General features: G+C 45.5%; 1 protein-coding gene across 1 annotated transcript in view; it reads right to left on the reverse strand.

The window, feature by feature from the left end:
* IARS1 (isoleucyl-tRNA synthetase 1) overlaps positions 1-23,648 on the reverse strand; it is a 237,217-nt gene that overhangs the window by 119,907 nt on the left and 93,662 nt on the right. The window contains exon 11 of the mRNA XM_073562980.1: positions 1,877-1,999. Within this exon, the coding sequence (XP_073419081.1) occupies positions 1,877-1,999 (123 nt within the window). The remainder of the gene's footprint in view (positions 1-1,876; positions 2,000-23,648) is intronic.

Genomic DNA, 23,648 nt, shown 5'->3' on the forward strand with positions numbered 1-23,648 from the left:
AATGGGGAGCCAGTGAAGGGATTGACAGAGGGGAGAGGCCGGGGAATAGCGGGGGGACAGGTGGATTAGTCGGGGAGCAGAGTTAAGAATAGATAGGAGGGGTGCGAGAGTGTTAGAGGGGAGGCCACAGAGCAGGAGGTTGCAGTAGTCAAGGCGGGAGATGATGAGGGCATGGACAAGGGGTTTTGCAGATTCTTGGTTGAGGAATGTACGGATCCGTGAAATATTTTTGAGTTTAAGTCAGCAGGAAGTGGAAAGGGCTTGGATATGTGGTTTGAAAGGGAGATCAGTGTCAACGATCACCCTGAGGCAGCAAGCTTGTGGGACTGGAGTGAGTGGGCAGCTGTTTACTTTAATGGATAGGTTTGTTGGGGGGGGGTCACGTGAGATGGGGGAAAGATGATTAATTCTGTTTTGTCTATATTAAGTTTTAGAAATCTAGTGGAGAAGGATGAAATAGCAGACAGACATTGAGGGATTCTGTTTAGTAGGTAGGTGATATCTGATCCTGAGATGTAGATCTGTGTGTCATCAGCACAGAGGTGATGCTGAAAGCCATGAGATTCTATAAGCTGTCCGAGGCCGAAGGTGTAAATGGAGAAGAGCAGGGGCCCTAGGACTGAATCTTGCGGGACTCCGACAGATAGGGGGCGAGGTGAGGAGGTGGTGTGCGAGTGGGAGATGCTGAATGTCCGGTCTGCTAGGTATGACGCAATCCAAGATAGGGACAAGTCTGTGATACCAAGAGATGAGAGGGTCTGTAGTAATAGGGAATGGTCCACTGTGTCAAAGGCAGAGGACAGGTCCAGGAGGAGGAGGACAGAGTAGTGTCGCTTGGCCTTGGCGGCTAGTAGGTCATTGGTGACCTTAGGGCAGTTTCAGTGGAGTGGTGTGACCGGAAGCCAGATTGTAATCGGTCAAGGAGAAAGTGAGAAGGGAGGTGGGAGGATAGTTCAAGATGGAAGTGTTGTTCCAGTAAGTTTTGAGGCATAGGGGAGAAGTGATATAGGGCGATAGCTAGATACAGAGGATGGGTCAAGAGAGGGCTTTTTGAGGATAGGTGTGATTGAGGCATGTTGAAAGCTTGAGGGGAAAACACCAATTAGTGATAGGTTGAAGAGGTGGGTTAGGGTTGGGATGAAGACTGTGGTGAGCTTTGGGATGAAGTGGCATGGGATCGGGTCAAGTGCACAGGTAGTGAGATGTGACCTTGAGAGTAGAGTGGAGAGTCGAACTTCTGCAATGGTGGAGAAGTTGGTTTTGGAGGAGGAGGGCAGGGCAGTTAGGAAGAAGAGCACTGGGGGTTGTTGACCAAGACTGTCTCTGATATTATCAATTTTCTCCTTGAAAAATGAGGCAAAGTCTTCAGCTGAGATGAGTGGGGAGGGAGGAGGTGCTGGGGGGAAGAGGAGAGAATTGAAGGTGTTGAATAACTGTTTAGGGTTGTGAGACGGGGAGGTTATGATATGAAACCTTACAGACACATAGCTTTGCCTAGGAGCTGTGAACACACAAATGATGGGTCCTGGCTCTCTGCGGCCATCACCACATGAATAGTCGGGTAACATCACATGATGTGGACAATCAGGCTGGGGTATTGGGATACATCCCACAGGCCAGCTGCAGCTTGCTGGTGGTTTCTTGGCACTGCTCTTCTATGCTGTGATATTGGGATGACATTGTAGGACATGTCTGTGTCTGTATTAATGGAACTGCCATTGTCACCTCCCTGTAACACGATGGCAGAATCCAGATAATAGCTGACGACAACTCAGAAGACTGACGGGAGGGGAGCGGGGAGACAGAAGGGAAGGGCATGGGGGAACCAGGAGAGCAGGGAAATTAGGAGAGGTGGCCGGAGGATGTGTAATCAAACCTTAACGTATTGTCCTGCAAAGTCTGCCACGTCCTCAGAGAAGCAGCCGGAGGCATTGACCGGACAGACAGGGACAGAATCCTTCTGGATAATGCCAAAATCCATGCAGACCCTGTAGTCATCCTGCAAAATACGACATAGAAAGAACAGAGGGCCATCACGACTCATGAGCGGGATAAATGGGCTTCTCAGTTAGAGCATGGAGGTAACATATAGTGCGTGTATTATTTATTAAAAAATAAGATATCTACCTATCTAAATATAGACACACACTGTAGAGACCAAAGTATCAGAACACATAGAATCATAGAATCGTAGAGTTGGAAGGGACCTCCTGGGCCATCTGGTCCAACCCCCTGCTCAAAGCAGGATTCGCTAAATCATCCCAGTCAGATGTCTGTCCAGCCTCTGTTTGAAGACTTCCATTGAAGGAGAACTCACCACTTCTCGTGGCAGCCTGTTCCACTCATTGATCACTCTAACTGTCAAAAAGTTTTTCCTAATATTTAATCTGTGTCTCCTCCCATTCAGTTTCATCCCATTGCTTCTAGTCTTTCCTTGTGCAAATGAGAATAAAGTTGATCCTTCTACAATGTGACACGTCTTAATCATAGAATTCTGATCTATTATCAGACCCACAGCGTCTACCGTCCACACTTCTATCTGCACACGTCAGGACTGGTGAATCCAAGACACGGTCACCCCATGACCACATTGTGCTGCTGTGATGTTTCGTTGAGGAGGATAATACTAGGGGGCTAATATTCTTAAGTGTTGGCTTTAGCCTCTCACAGATAACATCGGGGATCCTGGAGAGGTGAGTATGGCTTTTTTTTTTTTTGCAGCATATGGGGGCATATTCTATGGAGCAGCATATGGAGGCATATTCTATGGAGCAGCATATGGGCGCATAAACTATGGAGCAGCTTATGGGGGCATAAACTATGGAGCAGCACATGGGGGAATATTCTATGGGGCAGCATATGGGGGAATATTCTATGGGGCAGCATATGGAGGCATAAACTATGGAGCAGCATATGGGGGCATATTCTATGGAGCAGCATATGGGGGAATATTCTATGCAGCAGCATATGGAGGCATATTCTATGCAGCAGCATATGGAGGCATAGTCTATGGAGCAGCATATGGGGGCATATTCTATGGAGCAGCATATGGGGGAATATTCTATGCAGCAGCATATGGAGGCATATTCTATGCAGCAGCATATGGGGGAATATTCTATGGAGCAGCATATGGAGGCATATTCTATGGAGCAGCATATGGGGGCATAAACTATGGAGCAGCATATGGGGGCATATTCTATGGAGCAGCATATGGAGGCATATTCTATGGAGCAGCATATGGAGGCATATTCTATGGAGCAGCATATGGAGGCATATTCTATGGAGCAGCATATGGAGGCATATTCTATGGAGCAGCATATGGAGGCATATTCTATGGAGCAGCATATGGGGGAATATTCTATGGAGCAGCATATGGGGGCATATTCTATGGAGCAGCATATGGGGGAATATTCATGGAGCAGCATATGGGGGCATAAACTATGGAACAGCATATGCGGGCATAAACTATAGAGCAGCATATGGGGGCATATTCTATGGAGCAGCATATGGAGGCATATTCTATGCAGCAGCATATGGAGGCATATTCTATGGAGCAGCATATGGGGGAATATTCTATGGAGCAGCATATGGAGGCATATTCTATGGAGCAGCATATGGGGGCATAAACTATGGAGCAGCATATGGGCGCATAAACTATGGAGCAGCACATGGGGGAATATTCTATGGGGCAGCATATGGAGGCATATTCTATGGAGCAGCATATGGGGGCATAAACTATGGAGCAGCATATGGGGGCATATTCTATGGAGCAGCATATGGAGGCATAGTCAATGGAGCAGCATATGGGGGCATATTCTATGGAGCAGCATATGGAGGCATAGTCTATGGAGCAGCATATGGGGGAATATTCTATGCAGCAGCATATGGAGGCATATTCTATGCAGCAGCATATGGAGGCATATTCTATGGAGCAGCATATGGGGGAATATTCTATGGAGCAGCATATGGAGGCATATTCTATGGAGCAGCATATGGAGGCATATTCTATGGAGCAGCATATGGAGGCATATTCTATGGAGCAGCATATGGAGGCATATTCTATGGAGCAGCATATGGGGGAATATTCATGGAGCAGCATATGGGGGCATATTCTATGGAGCAGCATATGGAGGCATATTCTATGGAGCAGCATATGGAGGCATAAACTATGGAGCAGCATATGTGGGCATATTCTATGGAGCAGCATATGGGGGAATATTCATGGAGCAGCATATGGAGGCATAAACTATGGAGCAGCATATGTGGGCATATTCTATGGAGCAGCATATGGGGGAATATTCATGGAGCAGCATATGGGGGCATAAACTATGGAGCAGCATATGGAGGCATATTCTATGGAGCAGCATATGGAGGCATATTCTATGGAGCAGCATATGGAGGCATAAACTATGGAGCAGCATATGTGGGCATATTCTATGGAGCAGCATATGGGGGAATATTCATGGAGCAGCATATGGGGGCATAAACTATGGAGCAGCATATGCGGGCATAAACTATGGAGCAGCATATGGGGGCATATTCTATGGAGCAGCATATGGAGGCATATTCTATGCAGCAGCATATGGAGGCATATTCTATGGAGCAGCATATGGGGGAATATTCTATGGAGCAGCATATGGAGGCATATTCTATGGAGCAGCATATGGGGGCATAAACTATGGAGCAGCATATGGGGGCATATTCTATGGAGCAGCATATGGGGGAATATTCTATGGAGCAGCATATGGAGGCATATTCTATGGAGCAGCATATGGGGGCATATTCTATGGAGCAGCATATGGAGGCATATTCTATGGAGCAGCATATGGAGGCATATTCTATGGAGCAGCATATGGAGGCATATTCTATGCAGCAGCATATGGAGGCATATTCTATGGAGCAGCATATGGAGGCATATTCTATGGAGCAGCATATGGGCGCATAAACTATGGAGCAGCATATGGGGGCATATTCTATGCAGCAGCATATGGAGGCATATTCTATGGAGCAGCATATGGAGGCATATTCTATGCAGCAGCATATGGAGGCATATTCTATGGAGCAGCATATGGAGGCATATTCTATGGAGCAGCATATGGGCGCATAAACTACGGAGCAGCATATGGGCGCATAAACTATGGAGCAGCATATGGGGACATAGTCTACAGATTCCACCCTCGGCTTATACACGAGTCAATAAGTTTTCCCAGTTTTGTGGCAAAATTAGGGGGGGGGGGGGGGGTCGGCTTATACACGGGTCAGCTTAGGCCTGTTTCATACATCAGTTTTTTGAAATCCATCAAAATCCGCCGTTGTGCAAAAAAAAACGGCTCCGCCATTTTGCTTGACGGATCCGATTTTATTCCCATTGAGTTGCATTACCGGCGGATCTTGACAGATGGCCATCTGTTCGATCAGTTTTCTTAAAATAATAATAATAATAATAATAATAATAAAAAGTGGGGTGTACTTTTTCCTGGTCCCCCTTTTCAAAATGAAAAATGTGGGACTAAAGCGACTTTTTCCGGTAAAAAAACGTACTTTTCAATTTCCTCAACCAAGTGCATGAACCTCCAATGGAGCACTTGTTCGGTCAAAGTGGTTACTATACCCCCTAAAACATTCCTTAGGGGGTGTAGTTTCCAAAATGCGGTAACCTTTTGGGGGTTTCCACTCTGGGGGTACCTCAGGGTCTCTCCAATACGACATGGCCCACTGGATTTCTTCCAGTGTAATCTATTATCCCAAAAACCGCCTAGCTCTCCTTCTGTGCTGAGCCCTCTTGCGCGCCCATAATTTAGTTTACGTGTACATGTGGGGTGTTTCTATAAACTGCGGAATTGGGGAAACCAATTTTGGATTTGGGTTTGCTGTTAACCCTTGCTGGGTTGCAGGTAAAATTGGATTACAATGGAATATATGCCAAAAAATTGAAATTTTGATATTTCACTGTCATTTTGCTTGAATTCCTGTGCAACACCTAAGGGGTTAACAAAGTTTTGAAAATCCGTTTTGGACACCTTGAGGGGTGTAGTTTGCAAAATGGGGTAATGTATGGGTGGGTTCTGTTATACAAGACCCATAAAGTGACGTCCGAACTGACTTGGTTCTTGGAAAAATGGGTTTTGGAAATTTAGTCGTAAACTTTAAAAATTGCGTATAAAACTATGAGCCTTATCACATCCGAAAAATATAAAATTTCATTTCTAAAATGATGCCAATGTGAAGTAGACATGTGGAGAATGTAAACTAATAACTGTTATGGGGGATATCAGCATTTTTGTAAAAAGTAGAGAATTTCAAAGTTCAAAAATAGCGAATTTTTCCCAAATTTTCGTGTATTTTGTAATGTTTTTATGCAGAAAGGTAAAATCTATTGACTCACAATTAGCACTACCATGAAGTACAATATGTCACGAGAAAACAATCTCAGAATGGCGTGGGTAGGTGATAGCGTCCCAAAGTTATTACCGCATGAAGTGACAGGTCAGATTTATAAAAAATGGCCTAGGCATTTGGGTACAAATAGGCCTGAAGGGGTTAAGCTACTGATGTGCAAGGGCTATCATATCAAAACATAAACTACAGACATGCATCTACCTAAAAACACCAAAGAGAATTAGTCACTCCGGGTGGTACCGATATCGTCAAAATTGGCTCTTGGCTCATGGACTACTTTGCCCCTTCAAAAAAAAAAAAAAAAAAAAAAGAAACCAATGCTTCATCATCATACCGCCAAACAAAACGTGCAATAACACGCGATCAAAAAGACGGATATAAACATGGCACGGCTGAAAACGTCATCTTGTCCCGCAAAAAACGAGCCATGATACAGCATCATCAGCGAAAAAATAAAAAAGTTATAGTTCGCAGAATAAAGCGATGCAAAAATAATTATTTTTTATATAAAGTTGTTTTTATTCTATAAAAGCGCCAAGACATAAAAAACGACCTAAATGAGGTATCACTGTAACCGTACTGACCCGAAGAATAAAACCGCTTTATCAATTTTATCACACGCGGAACGGTGTATACGCCCCCCCCCAAAAGAAAAGAAACACATGAAACGCTGGTTTTTGTTCATTCTGCATCCCAAAAATCGTAATAAAACGCAATCAAAAAATGTCACATGTCCGAAAATGGTACCAATAAAAACGTCAACTCGTCCCGCAAAAAATAAGACCTCACAAGACTCAGTGGGTCAAAATATGGAAAAATTATAGCTCTCAATATGTGGTGATGCAAAAACTATTTTTACAATAAAAAGCGTCTTTTAGCGTGTGACAGCCGCCAAACATAAAAACCGCCATAAATAGTAAATCAAACCCCCCGTTATCACCCCCTTAGTTAGGGAAAAATAATAAAAGTAAAAGAAAATGTATTTATTTCCATTTTCCCATTAGGGTTAGGGCTAGGGTTAGGGATAGGGCTAGGGTTAGGGCTCAGATTAGGGTTAGGGGTGGAGTTATAATTGGGGGGTTTCCACTGTTTGGGCACATCAGGTGCTCTCCAAATGCAACATGGCGTCTGATCTCAATTCCAGCCAATTCTGCGTTGGAAAAAGTCAAAAGATGCTCCTTCCCTTCCAAGCTCTGCCATGCGCCCAAACAGTGGTTTACACCCACATATGGGGTATAAGCCTACGCAGGACAAATTGCACAACAACTTTTGGGGTCTATTTTCTCTTCTTACCCTTGGGAAAATAAAAAATTGGGGACTAAAAGAGCATTTTTGTGGAAAAAAATATTATTTTCTTTATTTGTATGGCTCTACTTGAAACTTCTGTGAAGTACTTGGGGGTTCAAAGTGATAACCACACATCTAGTTCCTTGGGGGGGGGGTCGAGTTTCCAAAATGCGGTCACTTGTGGTGGGTTCCCACTGTTCAGGCACATCAGGGGCTCTTCTAAAACAACATGGGGTCCGATCTCAATTCCAGCCAATTTTGCGTTGAAAAAGTCAAAACGGCGCTCCTTCCCTTCCAAGCTCTGCCATGCGCCCAAACAGTGGTTTACCCCCACATATGGAGTATCAGCGTACACAGGACAAATTGCACAATAACTTTTGGGGTCCCGTTTCCCTTGAGAAAATAAAATTTGGGGGTGAAGATAGTTTTTGCGAAAAACTAAATAAATAACTGCACAATAACTTTTGGAGTCCAAATTCTCCTATTACCCTTGATAAAATAAAAACAATTGGATCTGAAGTAATTTTTTTGTGAAAAAAAAAAGGTAAATGTTCATTTTTTTTTTTTTTTTTTAAAAACATCCCAAAAATTCCTGTGAAGCACCTGAAAGGTTAATAAACTTCTTGAATGTGGTTTTGAGCACCTTGTAGGGTGCAGTTTTTAGAATGGTGTCACTTTTGGGTATTTTCTATCATATAGACCCCTCAAAGTGACTTCAAATGTGATGTGGTCCCTTAAAAAAAAAAATGGTGTGGTAAAAATGAGAAATCGCTGGTCAACTTTTAACCCTTACAACTTCCTAACAAAAAAAAATTGGTTCTAAAATTGTGCTGATGTAAAGTAAACATGTGCGGAATGTTACTTACTAAGTTTTTTGTGTGCCGTATCTCTGTGATTTAAGGGCATAAAAATTCAGAGTTGGAAAATTGTGAAATTTTCAACAATTTCCCCAAATTTCCGTTTTTTTCACAAATAAATGCAAGTTATATCAAAGAAATTTTGCCACTATCATGAAGTACAATATGTCACGAGAAAGCAATGTCAGAATCACCGGGATCCATGGAAGCGTTTCAGAGTTATGACCTCATAAAGGGAAAGTGGTCAGAATTGTAAAAATTGGCCCAATCATTAACGTGCAAACCACCCTTGTGGGTTAAGGAGTTAATGAAAAACTATCAGGCATACTTAGAGATAAAGTTCACAAATTCAAGAAAGTGTGGCTCCCCTGGGTGGAATATGCCAATTATACCCCCTTTTGCCACACCCGTATTTTGTCTAAACGCACCCGACTCCCCTGACTCTTTTTTGAGCCACTTAATTGGAATTGGATTGAATAAACCCTACTCTGGCTTTTTCTTCCTTCCCCTTTCTTACCCTTATGCCCTTCTGTCTGGAAATTGTTTGTTCCTCCCTCTATATGTATTCTTTTAAAACATATGTTTGTTAATCTCAAAAAAAAAAAAGGTAGACTGGACTGCCCCTCAGTGGTGAGATATTATAGAGAAGCCATATTATACATCCCAATAACAGAGGGAGGACTGGGCTGCCCCTCAGTGGTGAGGTATTATAGAGAAGCCATATTATACATCCCAATAACAGAGGGAGGACTGGGCTGCCCCTCAGTGGTGAGATACTATAGAGCAGCTATATTATACATCCCAATAACAGAGGGAGGACTGGGCTGCCCCTCAGTGGTGAGATACTATAGAGCAGCCATATCATACATCCCAATAACAGAGGGAGGACTGGGCTGCCCCTCAGTGGTGAGATATTATAGAGCAGCCATATTATACATCCCAATAACAGAGGGAGGACTGGGCTGCCCCTCAGTGGTGAGATATTATAGAGAAGCCATATTATACATCCCAATAACAGAGGGAGGACTGGGCTGCCCCTCAGTGGTGGGATATTATAGAGCAGCCATATTATACATTCCAATAACAGGAGGAGGACTGGGCTTCCCCTCAGTGGTGAGGTATTATAGAGAAGCCATATTATACATCCCAATAACAGAGGGAGGACTGGGCTGCCCCTCAGTGGTGAGATATTATAGAGCAGCCATATTATACATCCCAATAACAGAGGGAGGACTGGGCTGCCCCTCAGTGGTGAGATATTATAGAGAAGCCATATTATACATCCCAATAACAGAGGGAGGACTGGGCTGCCCCTCAGTGGTGAGATATTATAGAGCAGCCATATTATACATCCCAATAACAGAGGGAGGACTGGGCTGCCCCTCAGTGGTGAGATATTATAGAGAAGCCATATTATACTTTCCAATAACAGAGGGAGGACTGGGCTGCCCCTCAGTGGTGAGGTATTATAGAGAAGCCATATTATATATCCCAATAACAGAGGGAGGACTGGGCTGCCCCTCAGTGGTGAGATATTATAGAGCAGCCATATTATACATCCCAATAACAGAGGGAGGACTGGGCTGCCCCTCAGTGGTGAGATATTATAGAGCAGCTATATTATACATCCCAATAACAGAGGGAGGACTGGGCTGCCCCTCAGTGGTGAGATATTATAGAGCAGCCATATTATACATCCCAATAACAGAGGGAGGACTGGGCTGCCCCTCAGTGGTGAGATAATATAGAGCAGACATATTATACATCCCAATAACAGAGGGAGGACTGGGCTGCCCCTCAGTGGTGAGATATTATAGAGCAGCCATATTATACATCCCAATAACAGAGGGAGGACTGGGCTGCCCCTCAGTGGTGAGATATTATAGAGAAGCCATATTATACATCCCAATAACAGAAGGAGGACTGGGCTGCCCCTCAGTGGTGAGATATTATAGAGAAGCCATATTATACATCCCAATAACAGAGGGAGGACTGGGCTGCCCCTCAGTGGCGAGATATTATAGAGAAGCCATATTATACATCCCAATAACAGAGGGAGGACTGGGCTGCCCCTCAGTGGTGAGGTATTATAGAGAAGCCATATTATACATCCCAATAACAGAGGGAGGACTGGGCTGCCCCTCAGTGGTGAGATATTATAGAGCAGCCATATTATACATCACAATAACAGAGGGAGGACTGGGCTGTCCCTCAGTGGTGAGATATTATAGAGAAGCCATATTATACATCCCAATAACAGAGGGAGGACTGGGCTGCCCCTCAGTGGTGAGATATTATAGAGCAGCCATATTATACATCCCAATAACAGAAGGAGGACTGGGCTGCCCCTCAGTGGTGAGATATTATAGAGAAGCCATATTATACATCCCAATAACAGAGGGAGGACTGGGCTGCCCCTCAGTGGTGAGATATTATAGAGCAGCCATATTATACATCCCAATAACAGAGGGAGGACTGGGCTGCCCCTCAGTGGTGAGATATTATAGAGAAGCCATATTATACATCCCAATAACAGAGGGAGGACTGGGCTGCCCCTCAGTGGTGAGATATTATAGAGCAGCCATATTATACATCCCAATAACAGAAGGAGGACTGGGCTGCCCCTCAGTGGTGAGATATTATAGAGAAGCCATATTATACATCCCAATAACAGAGGGAGGACTGGGCTGCCCCTCAGTGGTGAGATATTATAGAGCAGCCATATTATACATCCCAATAACAGAGGGAGGACTGGGCTGCCCCTCAGTGGTGAGATATTATAGAGAAGCCATATTATACATCCCAATAACAGAGGGAGGACTAGGCTGCCCCTCAGTGGTGAGATATTATAGAGCAGCCATATTATACATCCCAATAACAGAAGGAGGACTGGGCTGCCCCTCAGTGGTGAGATATTATAGAGAAGCCATATTATACATCCCAATAACAGAGGGAGGACTGGGCTGCCCCTCAGTGGTGAGATATTATAGAGCAGCCATATTATACATCCCAATAACAGAGGGAGGACTGGGCTGCCCCTCAGTGGTGAGATATTATAGAGAAGCCATATTATACATCCCAATAACAGAGGGAGGACTGGGCTGCCCCTCAGTGGTGAGGTATTATAGAGAAGCCATATTATACATCCCAATAACAGAGGGAGGACTGGGCTGCCCCTCAGTGGTGAGATATTATAGAGAAGCCATATTATACATCCCAATAACAGAGGGAGGACTGGGCTGCCCCTCAGTGGTGAGATATTATAGAGAAGCCATATTATACATCCCAATAACAGAGGGAGGACTGGGCTGCCCCTCAGTGGTGAGATATTATAGAGCAGCCATATTATACATCCCAATAACAGAGGGAGGACTGGGCTGCCCCTCAGTGGTGAGATATTATAGAGCAGCCATATTATACATCCCACTAACAGAGGGAGGACTGGGCTGCCCCTCAGTGGTGAGATATTATAGAGCAGCCATATTATACATCCCAATAAAAGGAGGACTGGGCTGCCCCTCAGTGGTGAGATATTATAGAGAAGCCATATTATACATCCCAATAACAGAGGGAGGACTGGACTGCCCCTCAGTGGTGAGATATTATAGAGAAGCCATATTATACATCCCAATAACAGAGGGAGGACTGGGCTGCCCCTCAGTGGTGAGATATTATAGAGCAGCCATATTATACATCCCAATAACAGAGGGAGGACTGGACTGCCCCTCAGTGGTGAGGTATTATAGAGCAGCCATATTATACATCCCAATAACAGAGGGAGGACTGGACTGCCCCTCAGTGGTGAGATATTATAGAGAAGCCATATTATACATCCCAATAACAGATGGAGGACTGGACTGCCCCTCAGTGGTGAGGTATTATAGAGCAGCCATATTATACATCCCAATAACAGAGGGAGGACTGGGCTGCCCCTCAGTGGTGAGGTATTATAGAGCAGCTATATTATACATCCCAATAACAGAGGGAGGACTGGGCTGCCCCTCAGTGGTGAGATATTATAGAGCAGCCATATTATACATCCCAATAACAGAAGGAGGACTGGGCTGCCCCTCAGTGGTGAGGTATTATAGAGAAGCCATATTATACATCCCAATAACAGAGGGAGGACTGGGCTGCCCCTCAGTGGTGAGGTATTATAGAGAAGCCATATTATACATCCCAATAACAGAGGGAGGACTGGGCTGCCCCTCAGTGGTGAGATATTATAGAGCAGCCATATTATACATCCCAATAACAGAGGGAGGACTGGGCTGCCCCTCAGTGGTGAGATATTATAGAGAAGCCATATTATACATCCCAATAACAGAGGGAGGACTGGGCTGCCCCTCAGTGGTGAGGTATTATAGAGCAGCCATATTATACATCCCAATAACAGAGGGAGGACTGGGCTGCCCCTCAGTGGTGAGGTATTATAGAGAAGCCATATTATACATCCCAATAACAGAGGGAGGACTGGACTGCCCCTCAGTGGTGAGATATTATAGAGCAGCCATATTATACATCCCAATAACAGAGGGAGGACTGGGCTGCCCCTCAGTGGTGAGATATTATAGAGCAGCCATATTATACATCCCAATAACAGAGGGAGGACAGGGCTGCCCCTCAGTGGTGAGGTATTATAGAGAAGCCATATTATACATCCCAATAACAGAGGGAGGACTGGGCTGCCCCTCAGTGGTGAGATATTATAGAGAAGCCATATTATACATCCCAATAACAGAGGGAGTACTGGACTGCCCCTCAGTGGTGAGATATTATAGAGCAGCCATATTATACATCCCAATAACAGAGGGAGGACTGGGCTGCCCCTCAGTGGTGAGGTATTATAGAGAAGCCATATTATACATCCCAATAACAGAGGGAGGACTGGACTGCCCCTCAGTGGTGAGATATTATAGAGCAGCCATATTATACATCCCAATAACAGAGGGAGGACTGGGCTGCCCCTCAGTGGTGAGATATTATAGAGCAGCCATATTATACATCCCAATAACAGAGGGAGGACTGGGCTGCCCCTCAGTGGTGAGATATTATAGAGCAGCCATATTATACATCCCAATAAAAGGAGGACTGGGCTGCCCCTCAGTGGTGAGATATTATAGAGAAGCCATATTATACATCCCAATAACAGAGGGAGGACTGGACTGCCCCTCAGTGGTGAGATATTATAGAGCAGCCATATTATACATCCCAATAACAGAGGGAGGACTGGGCTTCCCCTCAGTGGTGAGATATTATAGAGCAGCCATATTATACATCCCAATAATAGAGGGAGGACTGGGCTGCCCCTCAGTGGTGAGATATTATAGAGCAGCCATATTATACATCCCAATAACAGAGGGAGGACTGGGCTGCCCCTCAGTGGTGAGATATTATAGAGCAGCCATATTATACTTTCCAATAACAGAGGGAGGACTGGACTGCCCCTCAGTGGTGAGATATTATAGAGCAGCCATATTATACATCCCAATAATAGAGGGAGGACTGGGCTGCCCCTCAGTGGTGAGATACTATAGAGCAGCCATATTATACATCCCAATAACAGAGGGAGGACTGGACTGCCCCTCAGTGGTGAGATATTATAGAGCAGCCATATTATACATCCCAATAACAGAGGGAGGACTGGGCTGCCCCTCAGTGGTGAGATATTATAGAGCAGCCATATTATACATCCCAATAACAGAGGGAGGACTGGGCTGCCCCTCAGTGGTGAGATATTATAGAGCAGCCATATTATACATCCCAATAACAGAGGGAGGACTGGGCTTCCCCTCAGTGGTGAGGTATTATAGAGAAGCCATATTATACATCCCAATAACAGAGGGAGGACTGGGCTGCCCCTCAGTGGTGAGATATTATAGAGCAGCCATATTATACATCCCAATAACAGAGGGAGGACTGGGCTGCCCCTCAGTGGTGAGATATTATAGAGCAGCCATATTATACATCCCAATAACAGAGGGAGGACTGGGCTGCCCCTCAGTGGTGAGATATTATAGAGCAGCCATATTATACATCCCAATAACAGAGGGAGGACTGGGCTTCCCCTCAGTGGTGAGGTATTATAGAGCAGCCATACTATACATCCCAATAACAGAGGGAGGACTGGGGTTCCCCTCAGTGGTGAGATATTATAGAGCAGCCATATTATACATCCCAATAAAAGGAGGACTGGGCTGCCCCTCAGTGGTGAGATATTATAGAGCAGCCATATTATACATCCCAATAACAGAGGGAGGACTGGGCTGCCCCTCAGTGGTGAGATATTATAGAGCAGCCATATTATACATCCCAATAACAGAGGGAGGACTGGGCTGCCCCTCAGTGGTGGGATATTATAGAGCAGCCATATTATACATCCCAATAACAGAGGGAGGACTGGACTGCCCCTCAGTGGTGAGATATTATAGAGCAGCCATATTATACATCCCAATAACAGAGGGAGGACTGGGCTGCCCCTCAGTGGTGAGATATTATAGAGCAGCCATATTATACTTTCCAATAACAGAGGGAGGACTGGGCTGCCCCTCAGTGGTGAGATATTATAGAGCAGCTATATTATACATCCCAATAACAGAGGGAGGACTGGACTGCCCCTCAGTGGTGAGATATTATAGAGCAGCCATATTATACATCCCAATAACAGAGGTAGGACTGGGCTGCCCCTCAGTGGTGAGATATATAGAGCAGCCATATTATACATCCCAATAACAGAGGGAGGACTGGGCTGCCCCTCAGTGGTGAGATATTATAGAGCAGACATATTATACATCCCAATAACAGAGGGAGGACTGGGCTGCCCCTCAGTGGTGAGGTATTATAGAGCAGCTATATTATACATCCCAATAACAGAGGGAGGACTGGGCTGCCCCTCAGTTGTGAGATAATATAGAGCAGCCATATTATACATCCCAATAACAGAGGGAGGACTGGGCTGCCCCTCAGTGGTGAGATATTATAGAGCAGCCATATTATACATCCCAATAACAGAGGGAGGACTGGGCTGCACCTCAGTGGTGAGATACTATAGAGCAGCCATATTATACATCCCAATAACAGAGGGAGGACTGGGCTGCCCCTCAGTGGTGAGATATTATAGAGCAGCCATATTATACATCCCAATAACAGAGGGAGGACTGGGCTGCCTCTCAGTGGTGAGATATTATAGAGCAGCTATATTATACATCCCAATAACAGAGGGAGGACTGGGCTGCCTCTCAGTGGTGAGATGTTATAAAGCAGCCATATTATACATCCCAATAACAGAGGGAGGACTGGGCTGCCCCTCAGTGGTGAGATATTATAGAGCAGCTATATTATACATCCCAATAACAGAGGGAGGACTGGGCTGCCTCTCAGTGGTGAGATATTATAGAGCAGCTATATTATACATCCCAATAACAGAGGGAGGACTGGGCTGCCTCTCAGTGGTGAGATGTTATAAAGCAGCCATATTATACATCCCAATAACAGAGGGAGGACTGGGCTGCCCCTCAGTGGTGAGATATTATAGAGCAGCTATATTATACATCCCAATAACAGAGGGAGGACTGGGCTGCCCCTCAGTGGTGAGATATTATAGAGCAGCTATATTATACATCCCAATAACAGAGGGAGGACTGGGCTGCCCCTCAGTGGTGAGGTATTATAGAGAAGCCATATTATACATCCCAATAACAGAGGGAGGACTGGGCTGCCCCTCAGTGGTGAGATATTATAGAGCAGCTATATTATACATCCCAATAACAGAGGGAGGACTGGGCTGCCCCTCAGTGGTGAGATATTATAGAGCAGCTATATTATACATCCCAATAACAGAGGGAGGACTGGGCTGCCCCTCAGTGGTGAGGTATTATAGAGAAGCCATATTATACATCCCAATAACAGAGGGAGGACTGGGCTGCCCCTCAGTGGTGAGATATTATCGAGCAGCTATATTATACATCCCAATAACAGAGGGAAGACTGGGCTGTCCCTCAGTGGTGAGATATTATAGAGAAGCCATATTATACATCCCAATAACAGAGGGAGGACTGGGCTGCCCCTCAGTGGTGAGATATTATAGAGCAGACATATTATACATCCCAATAACAGAGGGAGGACTGGGCTGCCCCTCAGTGGTGAGGTATTATAGAGAAGCCATATTATACATCCCAATAACAGAGGGAGGACTGGGCTGCCCCTCAGTGGTGAGATATTATAGAGCAGACATATTATACATCCCAATAACAGAGGGAGGACTGGGCTGCCCCTCAGTGGTGAGGTATTATAGAGCAGCCATATTATACATCCCAATAACAGAGGGAGGACTGGGCTGCCCCTCAGTGGTGAGGTATTATAGAGCAGCCATATTATACATCCCAATAACAGAGGGAGGACTGGGCTGCCCCTCAGTGGTGAGGTATTATAGAGCAGCTATATTATACATCCCAATAACAGAGGGAGGACTGGGCTGCCCCTCAGTGGTGAGATAATATAGAGCAGCCATATTATACATCCCAATAACAGAGGGAGGACTGGGCTGCCCCTCAGTGGTGAGATATTATAGAGCAGCCATATTATACATCCCAATAACAGAGGGAGGACTGGGCTGCCCCTCAGTGGTGAGGTATTATAGAGCAGCCATATTATACATCCCAATAACAGAGGGAGGACTGGGCTGCCCCTCAGTGGTGAGGTATTATAGAGCAGCCATATTATACATCCCAATAACAGAGGGAGGACTGGGCTGCCCCTCAGTGGTGAGGTATTATAGAGCAGCTATATTATACATCCCAATAACAGAGGGAGGACTGGGCTGCCCCTCAGTGGTGAGATAATATAGAGCAGCCATATTATACATCCCAATAACAGAAGGAGGACTGGGCTGCCCCTCAGTGGTGAGATATTATAGAGCAGCCATATTATACATCCCAATAACAGAGGGAGGACTGGGCTGCCCCTCAGTGGTGAGATATTATAGATCAGCTATATTATACATCCCAATAACAGAGGGAGGACTGGGCTGCCCCTCAGTGGTGAGATATTATAGAGCAGCTATATTATACATCCCAATAACAGAGGGAGGACTGGGCTGCCTCTCAGTGGTGAGATATTATAGAGCAGCTATATTATACATCCCAATAACAGAGGGAGGACTGGGCTGCCTCTCAGTGGTGAGATGTTATAAAACAGCCATATTATACATCCCAATAACAGAGGGAGGACTGGGCTGCCCCTCAGTGGTGAGATACTATAGAGCAGCCATATTATACATCCCAATAACAGAGGGAGGACTGGGCTGCCCCTCAGTGGTGAGATATTATAGAGCAGCTATATTATACATCCCAATAACAGAGGGAGGACTGGGCTGCCCCTCAGTGGTGAGATATTATAGAGCAGCCATATTATACATCCCAATAACAGAGGGAGGACTGGGCTGCCCCTCAGTGGTGAGATATTATAGAGCAGCCATATTATAAATCACAATAACAGAGGGAGGACTGGGCTGCCCCTCAGTGGTGAGATATTATAGAGCAGCCATATTATAAATCACAATAACAGAGGGAGGACTGGGCTGCCCCTCAGTGGTGAGGTATTATAGAGCAGCTATATTATACATCACAATAACAGAGGGAGGACTGGGCTGCCCCTCAGTGGTGAGATATTATAGAGCAGCCATATTATAAATCACAATAACAGAGGGAGGACTGGGCTGCCCCTCAGTGGTGAGGTATTATAGAGCAGCCATAATATACATCCCAATAACAGAAGGAGGACTGGGCTGCCCCTCAGTGGTGAGGTATTATAGAGCAGCTATATTATACATCACAATAACAGAGGGAGGACTGGGCTGCCCCTCAGTGGTGAGATATTATAGAGCAGCCATATTATACATCCCAATAACAGAGGGAGGACTGGGCTGCCCCTCAGTGGTGAGATATTATAGAGCAGCCATATTATACATCACAATAACAGAGGGAGGACTGGGCTGCCCCTCAGTGGTGAGGTATTATAGAGCAGCTATATTATACATCCCAATAACAGAGGGAGGACTGGGCTGCCCCTCAGTGGTGAGGTATTATAGAGCAGCTATATTATACATCCCAATAACAGAGGGAGGACTGGGCTGCCCCTCAGTGGTGAGGTATTATAGAGAAGCCATATTATACATCACAATAACAGAGGGAGGACTGGGCTGCCCCTCAGTGGTGAGATATTATAGAGCAGCCATAATATACATCCCAATAACAGAAGGAGGACTGGGCTGCCCCTCAGTGGTGAGGTATTATAGAGCAGCTATATTATACATCCCAATAACAGAGGGAGGACTGGGCTGCCCCTCAGTGGTGAGATAATATAGAGCAGCCATATTATACATCCCAATAACAGAAGGAGGACTGGGCTGCCCCTCAGTGGTGAGGTATTATAGAGCAGCTATATTATACATCCCAATAACAGAGGGAGGACTGGGCTGCCCCTCAGTGGTGAGATAATATAGAGCAGCCATATTATACATCCCAATAACAGAGGGAGGACTGGGCTGCCCCTCAGTGGTGAGATAATATAGAGCAGCCATATTATACATCCCAATAACAGAGGGAGGACTGGGCTGCCTCTCAGTGGTGAGATATTATAGAGCAGCCATATTATACATCCCAATAACAGAGGGAGGACTGGGCTGCCTCTCAGTGGTGAGATATTATAGAGCAGCTATATTATACATCCCAATAACAGAAGGAGGATTGGGCTGCCCCTCAGTGGTGAGATGTTATAAAGCAGCCATATTATACATCCCAATAACAGAGGGAGGACTGGGCTGCCTCTCAGTGGTGAGATGTTATAAAGCAGCCATATTATACATCCCAATAACAGAGGGAGGACTGGGCTGTCCCTCAGTGGTGAGATATTATAGAGCAGCTATATTATACATCCCAATAACAGAGGGAGGACTGGGCTGCCCCTCAGTGGTGAGGTATTATAGAGCAGCTATATTATACATCCCAATAACAGAGGGAGGACTGGGCTGCCCCTCAGTGGTGAGATAATATAGAGCAGCCATATTATACATCCCAATAACAGAGGGAGGACTGGGCTGCCCCTCAGTGGTGAGGTATTATAGAGCAGCTATATTATACATCACAATAACAGAGGGAGGACTGGGCTGCCCCTCAGTGGTGAGGTATTATAGAGCAGCTATATTATACATCCCAATAACAGAGGGAGGACTGGGCTGCCCCTCAGTGGTGAGATAATATAGAGCAGCCATATTATACATCCCAATAACAGAGGGAGGACTGGGCTGCCCCTCAGTGGTGAGATAATATAGAGCAGCCATATTATACATCCCAATAACAGAGGGAGGACTGGGCTGCCTCTCAGTGGTGAGATATTATAGAGCAGCTATATTATACATCCCAATAACAGAAGGAGGACTGGGCTGCCCCTCAGTGGTGAGATATTATAGAGCAGCCATATTATACATCCCAATAACAGAGGGAGGACTGGGCTGCCCCTCAGTGGTGAGATATTATAGAGCAGCTATATTATACATCCCAATAACAGAAGGAGGACTGGGCTGCCCCTCAGTGGTGAGATATTATAGAGCAGACATATTATACATCCCAATAACAGAGGGAGGACTGGGCTGCCCCTCAGTGGTGAGATATTATAGAGCAGCCATATTATACATCCCAATAACAGAGGGAGGACTGGGCTGCCTCTCAGTGGTGAGATATTATAGAGCAGCTATATTATACATCCCAATAACAGAAGGAGGACTGGGCTGCCCCTCAGTGGTGAGATATTATAGAGCAGACATATTATACATCCCAATAACAGAGGGAGGACTGGGCTGCCCCTCAGTGGTGAGATATTATAGAGCAGCTATATTATACATCCCAATAACAGAAGGAGGATTGGGCTGCCTCTCAGTGGTGAGATGTTATAAAGCAGCCATATTATACATCCCAATAACAGAGGGAGGACTGGGCTGCCCCTCAGTGGTGAGATATTATAGAGCAGCTATATTATACATCCCAATAACAGAGGGAGGACTGGGCTGCCCCTCAGTGGTGAGATATTATAGAGCAGCCATATTTTACATCCCAATAACAGAGGGAGGACTGGGCTGTCCCTCAGTGGTGGGATATTATAGAGCAGCCATATTATACATCCCAATAACAGAGGGAGGACTGGGCTGCCCCTCAGTGGTGAGATATTATAGAGCAGCCATATTATACATCCCAATAACAGAGGGAGGACTGGGCTGCCCCTCAGTGGTGAGATATTATAGAGCAGCCATATTATACATCCCAATAACAGAGGGAGGACTGGGCTGTCCCTCAGTGGTGGGATATTATAGAGCAGCCATATTATACATCCCAATAACAGAGGGAGGACTGGGCTGCCCCTCAGTGGTGAGATATTATAGAGCAGCCATATTATACATCCCAATAACAGAGGGAGGACTGGGCTGTCCCTCAGTGGTGAGATATTATAGAGCAGCCATATTATACATCCCAATAACAGAGGGAGGACTGGGCTGCCCCTCAGTGGTGAGATATTATAGAGCAGTCATATTATACATCCCAATAACAGAGGGAGAACTGAGCTGCCCCTCATTGGTGAGATATTATTGAGCAGCCATATTATACATCCCAATAACAGAGGGAGGACTGGACTGCCCCTCAGTGGTGAGATATTATAGAGCAGCTATATTCGAACAACTAAAGTTGATGTGGAATGATAAGGATAACAGACATTGGATAGAAATCGAAAAACACCTCATAACATCCCCCAATGTTGCATAATTTTTCTATTCACATATTGCTGGGTCTAAACCCCAGTAGTGATGGGATGTTGTGTCTGCCACCAACGGTGGAGGCGGCACTGAGGGTGTGGAGCATACTGATTAATAAACTGCAGACTATTAATTTGGCCCTCTCTAAAGCCGCCATAGAGACTTTGGAGAGGTGTATCCCGGACCTACAGATTCAAAATTGAAAATCCCTGGGAATCCTACTGATTGGGGACATATACGAGGAAGGAATATTGTCCACGTGCTCTATGTTCAGAGAGAAATACCACCTCTAACAAAGATTATAAATATCTACAAATATTATGGCATGCATGGTCCCCCTCACTCCCGCTATCCTGGAGTGCATAGTCCCTTCACCCCCTAACCTAGTATGCATGGTCCTCTCACCCCCCCTTTCCTGGTATGCATGGTCCTCTCACCCCCCCCTTTCCTGGTATGCATGGTCCTCTCACCACCCCCCCTTTCCTAATATGCATGGTCCCCTCCCCCCCCCCCCTTCCTGGCATGGATGGGTCCCTAACCCTGTACCTGTTGAAGCATCTGTGTACGCGAAACGGCTGTCGTCCGTCTTTTTCCCCGCATGCCTCATGTTATCTGCCCGTCCTTTATTGTGTGACCTTTAATGGTTGAATATAGAAACACTGCACTGCAAATCTGGGTGAGCCGCATCTTTTTCCTCCTTTTACAAATTTAGCATGTTTTTTCTGATGCTGAGCACCGTTATTCCCAGCAGTGTTTTACACACTGTGTGCCTGTGATTGATCCTCGACTTGTTGCTGGTGGATTAATGTAGAGCCTTGGTGCCGTTCATCTGGGCTTTCTTTGAATTGAATATATATATATATATATATATATATATATATATATATATATATAACTAGCTGAAGAGCCCGGCGCTGCCCGGGCATAGTAACTAACTGTGTTTAGTTATAGCAAATTATAATTATCCTCCATCCCATAGTCCCGTGCCCATATACCCATCACACATATCCTCCATCCCATAGTCCGGTGCCCATATACCCATCATTCATATCCTCCATCCCATAGTCCCGTGCCCATATACCCATCATACATATCCGCCATCCCATAGTCCCGTGCACATATACCCATCATACATATCCTCCATCCCATAGTCCCATGCCCATATACCCATCATACATATCCTCCATCCCATAGTCTCGTGCCAATATACCCATCACACATCCTCCATCCCATAGTGCCGTGCCCATATACCCATCATTCATATCCTCCATCCCATAGTCCAGTGCCCATATACCCATCATACATATCCGCCATCCCATAGTCCCATGCCCATATACCCATCATACATATCCGCCATCCCATAGTCCCATGCCCATATACCCATCATACATATCCTCCATCCCATAGTCTCGTGCCCATATACCCATCACACATCCTCCATCCCATAGTACCGTGCCCATATACCCATCATTCATATCCTCCATCCCATAGTCCAGTGCCCATATACCCATCACACATCCTCCATCCCATAGTCCCGTGCCCATATACCCATCACACATCCTCCATCCCATAGTCCCGTGCCCATATACCCATCACACATCCTCCATCCCATAGTCCAGTGCCCATATACCCATCATACATATCCTCCATCCCACAGTCAAGTGTCCATATACCCATCATACATATCCTCCATCCCATAGTCCAGTGCCCATATACCCATCACACATCCTCCATCCCATAGTCCCGTGCCCATATACCCATCATACATATCCTCCATCCCATAGTCCCGTGCCCATATACCCATCACACATCCTCCATCCCATAGTCAACCGTTATGACATCATAATGAGCGGCGGCAGGGCTTGCAACCTATGATGACATCAGCGTGGCCATGGCAACCATTGTGACATCATAATGAGGGGCGTGGCTTGATACGCTCACACTGTTTCCCCATTATGCAAATAGGGGCATTATGACATCATAATGAGGGGCGGGGCTTGACGCGCACACACATTTTCCCCAGTATGTAGATAGGGGCAAAATTGTTTGGTGAATTGGAACGCGCGGGGTTAAAATTTCGCCTCACAACATAGCTTAGGACGCTCTCGGGGTCCAGACGTGTGACTGTGCCAAATTTTGTGGCTGTAGCTGCGACGGTGCGGATGCCTATCCCGGACATACACACACACATACACACACACACACACACATACAGTCATGGCCAAAAGTATTGACACCCCTGCAATTCTGTCAGATAATACTCAGTTTCTTCCTGAAAATGATTGCAAACACAAATTCTTTGG

This window comes from Dendrobates tinctorius, unplaced genomic scaffold, assembly GCF_039654945.1.
Source record: "Dendrobates tinctorius isolate UK_male_01 unplaced genomic scaffold, ASM3965494v1 ptg000375l, whole genome shotgun sequence".
NCBI classification, from domain to species: domain Eukaryota; kingdom Metazoa; phylum Chordata; class Amphibia; order Anura; family Dendrobatidae; genus Dendrobates; species Dendrobates tinctorius.